At 60.6% G+C, this 13,518-nt stretch overlaps 1 protein-coding gene across 1 annotated transcript; it reads left to right on the forward strand.

Annotated features, from left to right (window-relative positions):
- The first annotated feature begins 452 nt into the window (after positions 1-452).
- LOC126232346 (uncharacterized) lies at positions 453-12,560 on the forward strand. Its single transcript, XM_049942622.1, has 4 exons — positions 453-4,330; positions 4,485-7,706; positions 7,911-11,696; positions 11,753-12,560. The coding sequence occupies exons 1-4, from the start codon at positions 453-455 to the stop codon at positions 12,558-12,560; spliced, it is 11,694 nt and encodes a 3,897-aa protein (XP_049798579.1).
- Positions 12,561-13,518: the final 958 nt, after the last annotated feature.

Consider the following 13,518-nt stretch of genomic DNA (forward strand, 5'->3'; position numbering starts at 1 on the left):
CTGCGCAGAAACAGCTGCGCAGAAACAGCTGCGCAGGAACAGCTGCACAGAAACAGCTGCGCAGAAACAGCTGCGCAGAAACAGCTGCGCAGGAACAGCTGCGCAGGAACAGCTGCGCAGAAACAGCTGCGCAGGAACAGCTGCGCAGGAACAGCTACGCAGGAACAGCTGCGCAGGAACAGCTGCGCAGGAACAGCTGCACAGGAACAGCTGCGCAGGAACAGCTGCGCAGGAACAGCTGCGCAGGAACAGCTGCGCAGGAACAGCTGCGCAGAAACAGCTGCGCAGAAACAGCGGCGCAGAAACAGCGGCGCAGAAACACTCTATAGCCTCCGGTTACAGGAGCGTACCTCCATGTTCAATGTTTTTTGGGCAGTTGAACATGTAAAGTTGAATCCCGTACGCGCGTGGTAGGATCTCTAGACCACGCGCGCGTACGGAGTTCGTCACCCATGCTGTTGCAGTGGAGTCTCATCAGAAAATCAGAAACAGCTGCGCAGAAGCGGCTGCGCAGGAACAGCTGCGCAGAAGCGGCTGCGCAGAAGCGGCTGCGCAGAAGCGGCTGCGCAGAAGCGGCTGCGCAGAAGCGGCTGCGCAGAAGCGGCTGCGCAGAAGCGGCTGCGCAGAAGCGGCTGCGCAGAAGCGGCTGCGCAGAAGCGGCTGCGCAGAAGCGGCTGCGCAGAAGCGGCTGCGCAGAAACGGCTGCGCAGAAACGGCTGCGCAGAAACGGCTGCGCAGAAGCGGCTGCGCAGAAGCGGCTGCGCAGAAGCGGCTGCGCAGAAGCGGCTGCGCAGAAGCGGCTGCGCAGAAGCGGCTGCGCAGAAGCGGCTGCGCAGAAGCGGCTGCGCAGAAGCGGCTGCGCAGAAGCGGCTGCGCAGAAGCGGCTGCGCAGAAGCGGCTGCGCAGAAGCGGCTGCGCAGAAGCGGCTGCGCAGAAACGGCTGCGCAGAAACGGCTGCGCAGGAACGGCTGCGCAGGAACAGCTGCGCAGAAACAGCTGCGCAGGAACAGCTGCGCAGGAACAGCTGCGCAGGAACAGCTGCGCAGGAACAGTTGCGCAGGAACAGCTGCGCAGGAACAGCTGCGCAGGAACAGCTGCGCAGGAACAGCTGCGCAGGAACAGCTGCGCAGGAACAGCTGCGCAGGTACAGCTGCGCAGGAACAGCTGCGCAGAAACAGCTGCGCAGGAACAGCTGCGCAGGAACAGCTGCGCAGGAACAGCTGCGCAGGAACAGCTGCGCAGAAACAGCTGCGCAGAAACAGCTGCGCAGGAACAGCTGCGCAGGAACAGCTGCGCAGGAACAGCTGCGCAGAAACTGCTGCGCAGAAACTGCTGCGCAGAAACTGCTGCGCAGAAACAGCTGCGCAGGAACAGCTGCGCAGGAACAGCTGCGCAGGAACAGCTGCGCAGGAACAGCTGCGCAGGAACAGCTGCGCAGGAACAGCTGCGCAGGAACAGCTGCGCAGAAACAGCTGCGCAGGAACAGCTGCGCAGAAACAGCTGCGCAGGAACAGCTGCGCAGAAACAACTGCGCAGAAACAACTGTTCAGAAACAGCTGCGCAGGAACAGCTGCGCAGAAACAGCTGCGCAGAAACAGCTGCGCAGAAACAGCTTCGCAGAAACAGCTGCGCAGAAACAGCTGCGCAGAAACAGCTGCGCAGAAACAGCTGCGCAGGAACAGCTGCGCAGAAACAGCTGCGCAGAAACAGCTGCGCAGAAACAGCTGCGCAGAAACAGCTGCGCAGAAACAGCTGCGCAGAAACAGCTGCGCAGAAACAGCTGCGCAGAAACAGCTGCGCAGAAACAGCTGCGCAGAAACAGCTGCGCAGAAACAGCTGCGCAGAAACAGCTGCGCAGGAACAGCTGCGCAGGAACAGCTGCGCAGGAACAGCTGCGCAGAAACTGCTGCGCAGAAACTGCTGCGCAGAAACTGCTGCGCAGAAACTGCTGCGCAGAAACAGCTGCGCAGGAACAGCTGCGCAGGAACAGCTGCGCAGGAACAGCTGCGCAGGAACAGCTGCGCAGGAACAGCTGCGCAGGAACAGCTGCGCAGGAACAGCTGCGCAGAAACAGCTGCGCAGGAACAGCTGCGCAGAAACAGCTGCGCAGGAACAGCTGCGCAGAAACAACTGCGCAGAAACAACTGTTCAGAAACAGCTGCGCAGGAACAGCTGCGCAGAAACAGCTGCGCAGAAACAGCTGCGCAGAAACAGCTTCGCAGAAACAGCTGCGCAGAAACAGCTGCGCAGAAACAGCTGCGCAGAAACAGCTGCGCAGGAACAGCTGCGCAGAAACAGCTGCGCAGAAACAGCTGCGCAGAAACAGCTGCGCAGAAACAGCTGCGCAGAAACAGCTGCGCAGAAACAGCTGCGCAGAAACAGCTGCGCAGAAACAGCTGCGCAGAAACAGCTGCGCAGAAACAGCTGCGCAGAAACAGCTGCGCAGAAACAGCTGCGCAGAAACAGCTGCGCAGAAACAGCTGCGCAGGAGCAGCTGCGCAGGAACAGCTGCGCAGGAACAGCTGCGCAGGAACAGCTGCGCAGGAACAGCTGCACAGGAACAGGTGCGCAGGAACAGGTGCGCAGGAACAGGTGCGGAGGAACAGGTGCGCAGGAACAGCTGCGCAGGAACAGGTGCGCAGGAGCAGGTGCGCAGGAACAGCTGCGCAGGAACAGCTGCGCAGGAACAGCTGCGCAGGAACAGCTGCGCAGGAACAGCTGCGCAGGAACAGCTGCGCAGGAACAGCTGCGCAGGAACAGGTGCGCAGGAACAGCTGCGCAGGAACAGCTGCGCAGAAACAGCTGCGCAGAAACAGCTGCGCAGGAACAGCTGCGCAGAAACAGCTGCGCAGAAACAGCTGCGCAGAAACAGCTTCGCAGAAACAGCTGCGCAGAAACAGCTGCGCAGAAACAGCTGCGCAGAAACAGCTGCGCAGGAACAGCTGCGCAGAAACAGCTGCGCAGAAACAGCTGCGCAGAAACAGCTGCGCAGAAACAGCTGCGCAGAAACAGCTGCGCAGAAACAGCTGCGCAGAAACAGCTGCGCAGAAACAGCTGCGCAGAAACAGCTGCGCAGAAACAGCTGCGCAGAAACAGCTGCGCAGAAACAGCTGCGCAGAAACAGCTGCGCAGAAACAGCTGCGCAGAAACAGCTGCGCAGGAGCAGCTGCGCAGGAACAGCTGCACAGGAACAGCTGCACAGGAACAGCTGCGCAGGAACAGCTGCGCAGGAACAGGTGCGCAGGAACAGGTGCGCAGGAACAGGTGCGGAGGAACAGGTGCGCAGGAACAGCTGCGCAGGAACAGGTGCGCAGGAGCAGGTGCGCAGGAACAGCTGCGCAGGAACAGCTGCGCAGGAACAGCTGCGCAGGAACAGCTGCGCAGGAACAGCTGCGCAGGAACAGCTGCGCAGGAACAGCTGCGCAGGAACAGGTGCGCAGGAACAGCTGCGCAGGAACAGCTGCGCAGAAACAGCTGCGCAGAAACAGCTGCGCAGAAACAGCTGCGCAGAAACAGCTGCGCAGAAACAGCTGCGCAGAAACAGCTGCGCAGAAACAGCTCCGCAGAAACAGCTGCGCAGAGACAGCTGCGCAGAGACAGCTGCGCAGATACAGCTGCGCAGAAACAGCTGCGCAGAAACAGCTGCGCAGAAACAGCTGCGCAGAAACAGTTGCGCAGAAACAGCTGCGCAGAAACAGCTGCGCAGAAACAGCTGCGCAGAAACAGCTGCGCAGAAACAGATGCGAAGAAACAGCTGCGCAGAAACAGCTGCGCAGAAACAGCTGCGCAGAAACAGCGGCGCAGAAACAGCGGCGCAGAAACAGCTGCGCAGGAACAGCTGCGCAGAAACAGCTGCGCAGAAACAGCTGCGCAGGAACAGCTGCGCAGGAACAGCTGCGCAGAAACAGCTGCGCAGAAACAGCTGCGCAGAAACAGCTGCGCAGAAACAGCTGCGCAGGAACAGCTGCGCAGGAACAGCTGCGCAGAAACAGCTGCGCAGAAACAGCTGCACAGAAACAGCTGCGCAGAAACAGCTGCGCAGGAACAGCTACGCAGAAACAGCTGCGCAGAAACAGCCGCGCAGAAACAGCTGCGCAGAAACAGCTGCGCAGAAACAGCTGCGCAGAAACAGCTGCGCAGAGACAGCTGCGCAGAAACAGCTGCGCAGAGACAGCTGCGCAGAAACAGCTGCGCAGAAACAGCTGCGCAGAAACAGCTGCGCAGAAACAGCTGCGCAGAAACAGCTGCGCAGAAACAGCTGCGCAGAAACAGCTGCGCAGAAACAGCTGCGCAGAAACAGCGGCGCAGAAACAGCGGCGCAGAAACAGCGGCGCAGAAACACTCTATAGCCTCTGGTTACAGGAGCGTACCTCCATGTTCAATGTTTTTTGGGCAGTTGAACATGTAAAGTTGAATCCCGTACGCGCGTGGTAGGATCTCTAGACCACGCGCGCGTACGGAGTTCGTCACCCATGCTGTTGCAGTGAAGTCTCATCAGAAAATCAGAAACAGCTGCGCGGAGACGGCTGCGCAGAAGCGGCTGCGCGGAAGCGGCTGCGCGGAAACGGCTGCGCGGAAACGGCTGCGCGGAAACGGCTGCGCGAGAACAGCTGCGCGAGAACAGGTGCGCGGGAACAGGTGCGCGGGAACAGCTGCGCAGGAACAGCTGCGCAGGAACAGCTGCGCAGGAACAGCTGCGCAGGAACAGGTGCGCAGGAACAGGTGCGCAAAAACAGGTGCGCAAAAACAGGTGCGCAGGAACAGGTGCGCAGGAACAGCTGCGCAGGAACAGCTGCGCAGGAACAGCTGCGCAGGAACAGCTGCGCAGGAACAGCTGCGCAGAAACAGCTGCGCAGGAACAGCTGCGCAGAAACAGCTGCGCAGAAACAGCTTCGCAGAAACAGCTGCGCAGAAACAGCAGCGCAGGAACGGCTGCGCAGAAACGGCTGCGCAGAAACGGCTGCGCAGAAACGGCTGCGCAGAAACGGCTGCGCAGAAACGGCTGCGCAGAAACGGCTGCGCAGAAACGGCTGCGCAGAAACGGCTGCGCAGAAACGGCTGCGCAGAAACGGCTGCGCAGAAACGGCTGCGCAGAAACGGCTGCGCAGAAACAGCTGCGCAGAAACAGCTGCGCAGAAACAGCTGCGCAGAAACAGCTGCGCAGAAGCAGCTGCGCAGAAGCAGCTGCGCAGAAGCAGCTGCGCAGAAGCAGCTGCGCAGAAGCAGCTGCGCAGAAACAGCTGCGCAGAGACAGCTGCGCAGAAACAGCTGCGCAGGAACAGCTGCGCAGGAACAGCTGCGCAGGAACAGCTGCGCAGGAACAGCTGCGCAGGAACAGCTGCGCAGGAACAGCTGAACAGGAACAGCTGCGCAGGAACAGCTGCGCAGGAACAGCTGCGCAGAAACAGCTGCGCAGGAACAGCTGCGCAGGAACAGCTGCGCAGGAACAGCTGCGCAGAAACAGCTGCGCAGAAACAGCTTCGCAGAAACAGCTGCGCAGAAACAGCTGCGCAGGAACAGCTGCGCAGGAACAGCTGCGCAGGAACAGCTGCGCAGGAACAGCTGCGCAGGAACAGCTGCGCAGGTACAGCTGCGCAGGAACAGCTGCGCAGGAACAGCTGCGCAGGAACAGCTGCGCAGGTACAGCTGCGCAGGAACAGTTGCGCAGGAGCAGCTGCGCAGGAACAGCTGCGCAGGAACAGCTGCGCAGAAACAGCTGCGCAGGAACAGCTGCGCAGAAACAGCTGCGCAGAAACAGCTGCGCAGGAACAGCTGCGCAGGAACAGCTGTGCAGGAACAGCTGCGCAGGAACAGCTGCGCAGGAACAGCTGCGCAGAAACAGCTGCGCAGAAACAGCTGCGCAGGAACAGCTGCGCAGGAACAGCTGCGCAGGAACAGCTGCGCAGGAACAGCTGCGCAGAAACTGCTGCGCAGAAACTGCTGCGCAGAAACAGCTGCGCAATAACAGCTGCGCAGGAACAGCTGCGCAGGAACAGCTGCGCAGGAACAGCTGCGCAGGAACAGCTGCGCAGGAACAGCTGCGCAGGAACAGCTGCGCAGGAACAGCTGCGCAGGAACAGCTGCGCAGAAACAGCTGCGCAGGAACAGCTGCGCAGAAACAGCTGCGCAGGAACAGCTGCACAGAAACAACTGCACAGAAACAACTGCGCAGAAACAGCTGCGCAGGAACAGCTGCGCAGAAACAGCTGCGCAGAAACAGCTGCGCAGAAACAGCTTCGCAGAAACAGCTGCGCAGAAACAGCTGCGCAGAAACAGCTGCGCAGGAACAGCTGCGCAGGAACAGCTGCGCAGAAACAGCTGCGCAGAAACAGCTGCGCAGGAACAGCTGCGCAGAAACAGCTGCGCAGAAACAGCTGCGCAGGAACAGCTGCGCAGAAACAGCTGCGCAGAAACAGCTGCGCAGAAACAGCTGCGCAGAAACAGCTGCGCAGAAACAGCTGCGCAGAAACAGCTGCGCAGGAACAGCTGCGCAGGAACAGCTGCGCAGAAACAGCTGCGCAGGAGCAGCTGCGCAGGAACGGCTGCGCAGGAACAGCTGCGCAGGAACAGCTGCGCAGGAACAGCTGCGCAGGAACAGGTGCGCAGGAACAGGTGCGCAGGAACAGGTGCGGAGGAACAGGTGCGCAGGAACAGCTGCGCAGGAACAGGTGCGCAGGAGCAGGTGCGCAGGAACAGCTGCGCAGGAACAGCTGCGCAGGAACAGCTGCGCAGGAACAGGTGCGCAGGAACAGGTGCGCAGGAACAGGTGCGCAGGAACAGCTGCGCAGAAACAGCTGCGCAGAAACAGCTGCGCAGAAACAGCTGCGCAGAAACAGCTGCGCAGAAACAGCTGCCCAGAAACAGCTGCGCAGAAACAGCTGCGCAGAAACAGCTGCGCAGAAACAGCTCCGCAGAGACAGCTGCGCAGAGACAGCTGCGCAGAGACAGCTGCGCAGAGACATCTGCGCAGTTACAGCTGCGCAGAAACAGCTGCGCAGAAACAGCTGCGCAGAAACAGCTGCGCAGAAACAGCTGCGCAGAAACAGCTGCGCAGAAACAGCTGCGCAGAAACAGCTGCGCAGAAACAGCTGCGCAGAAACAGCTGCGCAGAAACAGCTGCGCAGAAACAGATGCGAAGAAACAGCTGCGCAGAAACAGCTGCGCAGAAACAGCGGTGCAGAAACAGCGGCGCAGAAACAGCTGCGCAGGAACAGCTGCGCAGGAACAGCTGCGCAGAAACAGCTGCGCAGAAACAGCTGCGCAGGAACAGCTGCGCAGAAACAGCTGCGCAGAAACAGCTGCGCAGAAACAGCTGCGCAGGAACAGCTGCGCAGGAACAGCTGCGCAGAAACAGCTGCGCAGAAACAGCTGCGCAGAAACAGCTGCGCAGAAACAGCTTCGCAGAAACAGCTGCGCAGGAACAGCTACGCAGAAACAGCTGCGCAGAAACAGCTGCGCAGAAACAGCTGCGCAGAAACAGCTGCGCAGAAACAGCTGCGCAGAAACAGCTGCGAAGAAACAGCTGCGCAGAGACAGCTGCGCAGAGACAGCTGCGCAGAAACAGCTGCGAAGAAACAGCTGCGCAGAAACAGCTGCGCAGAAACAGCTGCGCAGAAACAGCTGCGCAGAAACAGCTGCGCAGAAACAGCTGCGCAGAAACAGCTGCGCAGAAACAGCTGCGCAGAAACAGCGGCGCAGAAACAGCGGCGCAGAAACACTCTATAGCCTCCGGTTACAGGAGCGTACCTCCATGTTCAATGTTTTTTGGGCAGTTGAACATGTAAAGTTGAATCCCGTACGCGCGTGGTAGGATCTCTAGACCACGCGCGCGTACGGAGTTCGTCACCCATGCTGTTGCAGTGAAGTCTCATCAGAAAATCAGAAACAGCTGCGCGGAGACGGCTGCGCAGAAGCGGCTGCGCGGAAGCGGCTGCGCGGAAACGGCTGCGCGGAAACGGCTGCGCGGAAACGGCTGCGCGAGAACAGCTGCGCGAGAACAGGTGCGCGGGAACAGCTGCGCGGGAACAGCTGCGCAGGAACAGCTGCGCAGGAACAGCTGCGCAGGAACAGGTGCGCAAAAACAGGTGCGCAGGAACAGCTGCGCAGGAACAGCTGCGCAGGAACAGCTGCGCAGGAACAGCTGCGCAGAAACAGCTGCGCAGAAGCAGCTGCGCAGAAGCAGCTGCGCAGAAGCAGCTGCGCAGAAACAGCTGCGCAGAAACAGCTGCGCAGATACAGCTGCGCAGATACAGCTGCGCTGAAACAGCTGCGCAGAAACAGCTGCGCAGGAACAGCTGCGCAGAAACAGCTGCGCAGGAACAGCTGCGCAGGAACAGCTGCGCAGGAACAGCTGCGCAGGAACAGCTGCGCAGGAACAGCTGCGCAGGAACAGCTGCGCAGAAACAGCTGCGCAGGAACAGCTGCACAGGAACAGCTGCGCAGGAACAGCTGCGCAGGAACAGCTGCGCAGGAACAGCTGCGCAGGAACAGCTGCGCAGAAACAGCTGCGCAGAAACAGCTGCGCAGAAACAGCTGCGCAGAAACAGCTGCGCAGAAACAGCTGCGCAGGAACAGCTGCGCAGGAACAGCTGCGCAGGAACAGCTGCGCAGGAACAGCTGCGCAGGAACAGCTGCGCAGGTACAGCTGCGCAGGAACAGCTGCGCAGGAACAGCTGCGCAGGAACAGCTGCGCAGGAACAGCTGCGCAGGAACAGTTGCGCAGGAGCAGCTGCGCAGGAACAGCTGCGCAGGAACAGCTGCGCAGAAACAGCTGTGCAGGAACAGCTGCGCAGAAACAGCTGCGCAGAAACAGCTGCGCAGGAACAGCTGCGCAGGAACAGCTGCGCAGGAACAGCTGCGCAGGAACAGCTGCGCAGAAACAGCTGCGCAGAAACAGCTGCGCAGAAACAGCTGCGCAGGAACAGCTGCGCAGGAACAGCTGCGCAGGAACAGCTGCGCAGGAACAGCTGCGCAGAAACTGCTGCGCAGAAACTGCTGCGCAGAAACAGCTGCGCAGAAACAGCTGCGCAGGAACAGCTGCGCAGAAACAGCTGCGCAGAAACAGCTGCGCAGAAACAGCTTCGCAGAAACAGCTGCGCAGAAACAGCTGCGCAGAAACAGCTGCGCAGGAACAGCTGCGCAGAAACAGCTGCGCAGAAACAGCTGCGCAGGAACAGCTGCGCAGGAACAGCTGCGCAGAAACAGCTGCGCAGGAACAGCTGCGCAGAAACAGCTGCGCAGGAACAGCTGCGCAGGAACAGCTGCGCAGGAACAGCTGCGCAGGAACAGCTGCGCAGGAACAGCTGCGCAGGAACAGCTGCGCAGAAACAGCTGCGCAGAAACAGCTGCGCAGAAACAGCTGCGCAGAAACAGCTGCGCAGGAACAGCTGCGCAGGAACAGCTGCGCAGGAACAGCTGCGCAGGAACAGCTGCGCAGGAACAGCTGCGCAGGAACAGCTGCGCAGGTACAGCTGCGCAGGAACAGCTGCGCAGGAACAGCTGCGCAGGAACAGCTGCGCAGGAACAGCTGCGCAGGTACAGCTGCGCAGGAACAGTTGCGCAGGAGCAGCTGCGCAGGAACAGCTGCGCAGGAACAGCTGCGCAGAAACAGCTGCGCAGGAACAGCTGCGCAGAAACAGCTGCGCAGAAACAGCTGCGCAGGAACAGCTGCGCAGGAACAGCTGCGCAGGAGCAGCTGTGCAGGAACAGCTGCGCAGGAACAGCTGCGCAGAAACAGCTGCGCAGAAACAGCTGCGCAGAAACAGCTGCGCAGAAACAGCTGCGCGGGAACAGCTGCGCAGGAACAGCTGCGCAGGAACAGCTGCGCAGGAACAGCTGCGCAGGAACAGCTGCGCAGAAACTGCTGCGCAGAAACTGCTGCGCAGAAACAGCTGCGCAGAAACAGCTGCGCAGGAACAGCTGCGCAGGAACAGCTGCGCAGGAACAGCTGCGCAGGAACAGCTGCGCAGGAACAGCTGCGCAGGAACAGCTGCGCAGGAACAGCTGCGCTGGAACAGCTGCGCAGAAACAGCTGCGCAGAAACAGCTGCGCAGAAACAGCTGCGCAGAAACAGCTGCGCAGAAACAGCTGCGCAGGAACAGCTGCGCAGGAACAGCTGCGCAGGAACAGCTGCGCAGGAACAGCTGCGCAGCAACAGCTGCGCAGGTACAGCTGCGCAGGAACAGCTGCGCAGGAACAGCTGCGCAGGAACAGCTGCGCAGGAACAGCTGCGCAGGAACAGTTGCGCAGGAGCAGCTGCGCAGGAACAGCTGCGCAGGAACAGCTGCGCAGAAACAGCTGCGCAGGAACAGCTGCGCAGAAACAGCTGCGCAGAAACAGCTGCGCAGGAACAGCTGCGCAGGAACAGCTGCGCAGGAACAGCTGCGCAGGAACAGCTGCGCAGAAACAGCTGCGCAGAAACAGCTGCGCAGAAACAGCTGCGCAGGAACAGCTGCGCAGGAACAGCTGCGCAGGAACAGCTGCGCAGGAACAGCTGCGCAGGAACAGCTGCGCAGGAACAGCTGCGCAGAAACAGCTGCGCAGAAACAGCTGCGCAGAAACAGCTGCGCAGGAACAGCTGCGCAGGAACAGCTGCGCAGGAACAGCTGCGCAGGAACAGCTGCGCAGGAACAGCTGCGCAGGAACAGCTGCGCAGGTACAGCTGCGCAGGAACAGTTGCGCAGGAGCAGCTGCGCAGGAACAGCTGCGCAGGAACAGCTGCGCAGAAACAGCTGCGCAGGAACAGCTGCGCAGAAACAGCTGCGCAGAAACAGCTGCGCAGGAACAGCTGCGCAGGAACAGCTGCGCAGGAGCAGCTGTGCAGGAACAGCTGCGCAGGAACAGCTGCGCAGAAACAGCTGCGCAGAAACAGCTGCGCAGAAACAGCTGCGCAGAAACAGCTGCGCGGGAACAGCTGCGCAGGAACAGCTGCGCAGGAACAGCTGCGCAGGAACAGCTGCGCAGGAACAGCTGCGCAGAAACTGCTGCGCAGAAACTGCTGCGCAGAAACAGCTGCGCAGAAACAGCTGCGCAGGAACAGCTGCGCAGGAACAGCTGCGCAGGAACAGCTGCGCAGGAACAGCTGCGCAGGAACAGCTGCGCAGGAACAGCTGCGCAGGAACAGCTGCGCTGGAACAGCTGCGCAGAAACAGCTGCGCAGGAACAGCTGCGCAGAAACAGCTGCGCAGGAACAGCTGCGCAGAAACAACTGCGCAGAAACAACTGCGCAGAAACAGCTGCGCAGAAACAGCTGCGCAGAAACAGCTGCGCAGAAACAGCTTCGCAGAAACAGCTGCGCAGAAACAGCTGCGCAGAAACAGCTGCGCAGGAACAGCTGCGCAGAAACAGCTGCGCAGAAACAGCTGCGCAGAAACAGCTGCGCAGAAACAGCTGCGCAGAAACAGCTGCGCAGAAACAGCTGCGCAGAAACAGCTGCGCAGGAACAGCTGCGCAGAAACAGCTGCGCAGGAGCAGCTGCGCATGAACAGCTGCGCAGGAACAGCTGCGCAGGAACAGCTGCGCAGGAACAGCTGCGCAGGAACAGGTGCGCAGGAACAGGTGCGCAGGAACAGGTGCGGAGGAACAGGTGCGCAGGAACAGCTGCGCAGGAACAGGTGCGCAGGAGCAGGTGCGCAGGAACAGCTGCGCAGGAACAGCTGCGCAGGAACAGCTGCGCAGGAACAGGTGCGCAGGAACAGGTGCGCAGGAACAGGTGCGCAGGAACAGGTGCGCAGAAACAGCTGCGCAGAAACAGCTGCGCAGAAACAGCTGCGCAGAAACAGCTGCGCAGAAACAGCTGCGCAGAAACAGCTGCGCAGAAACAGCTGCGCAGAAACAGCTGCGCAGAAACAGCTGCGCAGAAACAGCTCCGCAGAAACAGCTGCGCAGAGACAGCTGCGCAGAGACAGCTGCGCAGAGACATCTGCGCAGTTACAGCTGCGCAGAAACAGCTGCGCAGAAACAGCTGCATAGAAACAGCTGCGCAGAAACAGCTGCGCAGGAACAGCTGCGCAGAAACAGCTGCGCAGAAACAGCTGCGCAGAAACAGCTGCGCAGGAACAGCTGCGCAGGAACAGCTGCGCAGAAACAGCTGCGCAGAAACAGCTGCGCAGAAACAGCTGCGCAGAAACAGCTGCGCAGAAACAGCTGCGCAGGAACAGCTACGCAGAAACAGCTGCGCAGAAACAGCTGCGCAGAAACAGCTGCGCAGAAACAGCTGCGCAGAAACAGCTGCGCAGAAACAGCTGCGCAGAAACAGCTGCGCAGAAACAGCTGCGCAGAAACAGCTGCGCAGAGACAGCTGCGCAGAAACAGCTGCGAAGAAACAGGTTCGCAGAAACAGCTGCGCAGAAACAGCTGCGCAGAAAAAGCTGCGCAGAAACAGCTGCGCAGAAACAGCTGCGCAGAAACAGCTGCGCAGAAACAGCTGCGCAGAAACAGCTGCGCAGAAACAGCTGCGCAGAAACAGCGGCGCAGAAACAGCGGCGCAGAAACACTCTATAGCCTCCGGTTACAGGAGCGTACCTCCATGTTCAATGTTTTTTGGGCAGTTGAACATGTAAAGTTGAATCCCGTACGCGCGTGGTAGGATCTCTAGACCACGCGCGCGTACGGAGTTCGTCACCCATGCTGTTGCAGTGAAGTCTCATCAGAAAATCAGAAACAGCTGCGCGGAGACGGCTGCGCAGAAGCGGCTGCGCGGAAGCGGCTATGCGGAAACGGCTGCGCGGAAACGGCTGCGCGGAAACGGCTGCGCGGAAACGGCTGCGCGAGAACAGCTGCGCGAGAATAGGTGCGCGGGAACAGCTGCGCAGGAACAGCTGCGCAGGAACAGCTGCGCAGGAACAGCTGCGCAAAAACAGGTGCGCAGGAACAGCTGCGCAGGAACAGCTGCGCAGGAACAGCTGCGCAGAAACAGCTGCGCAGAAACAGCTGCGCAGAAACAGCTTCGCAGAAACAGCTGCGCAGGAACAGCTGCGCAGAAACAGCTGCGCAGAAACAGCTGCGCAGGAACAGCTGCGCAGAAAAAGCTGCGCAGAAACAGCTGCGCAGAAACAGCTGCGCAGGAACAGCTGCGCAGAAACAGCTGCGCAGAAACAGCTGCGCAGGAACAGCTGCGCAGAAACAGCTGCGCAGAAGCAGCTGCGCAGAAGCAGCTGCGCAGAAGCAGCTGCGCAGAAGCAGCTGCGCAGAAACAGCTGCGCAGAAACAGCTGCGCAGATACAGCTGCGCAGATACAGCTGCGCTGAAACAGCTGCGCAGAAACAGCTGCGCAGAAACAGCTACGCAGAAACAGCTGCGCAGGAACAGCTGCGCAGGAACAGCTGCGCAGGAACAGCTGCGCAGGAACAGCTGCGCAGGAACAGCTGCGCAGGAACAGCTGCGCAGGAACAGCTGCGCAGGAACAGCTGCGCAGGAACAGCTGCGCAGAAACAGCTGCGCAGAAACAGCTGCGCAGAAACAGCTGCGCAGGAACAGCTGCGCAGGAACAGCTGCGCAGGAACAGCTGCGCAGGAACAG

The sequence above is a fragment of the Schistocerca nitens genome, unplaced genomic scaffold (assembly GCF_023898315.1).
Source record: "Schistocerca nitens isolate TAMUIC-IGC-003100 unplaced genomic scaffold, iqSchNite1.1 HiC_scaffold_468, whole genome shotgun sequence".
NCBI classification, from domain to species: domain Eukaryota; kingdom Metazoa; phylum Arthropoda; class Insecta; order Orthoptera; family Acrididae; genus Schistocerca; species Schistocerca nitens.

Excerpts from the sequence above, each read along its gene's own strand:
- LOC126232346 (XM_049942622.1), top strand. The coding sequence starts at position 453 with ATGCTGTTGCAGTGGAGTCTCATCAGAAAATCAGAAACAGCTGCGCAG. Across the intron at positions 7,707-7,910 it reads ACAGCGGCGCAGAAACAGCG|AAGCGGCTGCGCGGAAGCGG; the intron begins GCGCAGAAACAC and ends ACGGCTGCGCAG. Across the intron at positions 11,697-11,752 it reads GAACAGGTGCGCAGGAACAG|CTGCGCAGAAACAGCTGCGC; the intron begins GTGCGCAGGAAC and ends GCGCAGAAACAG.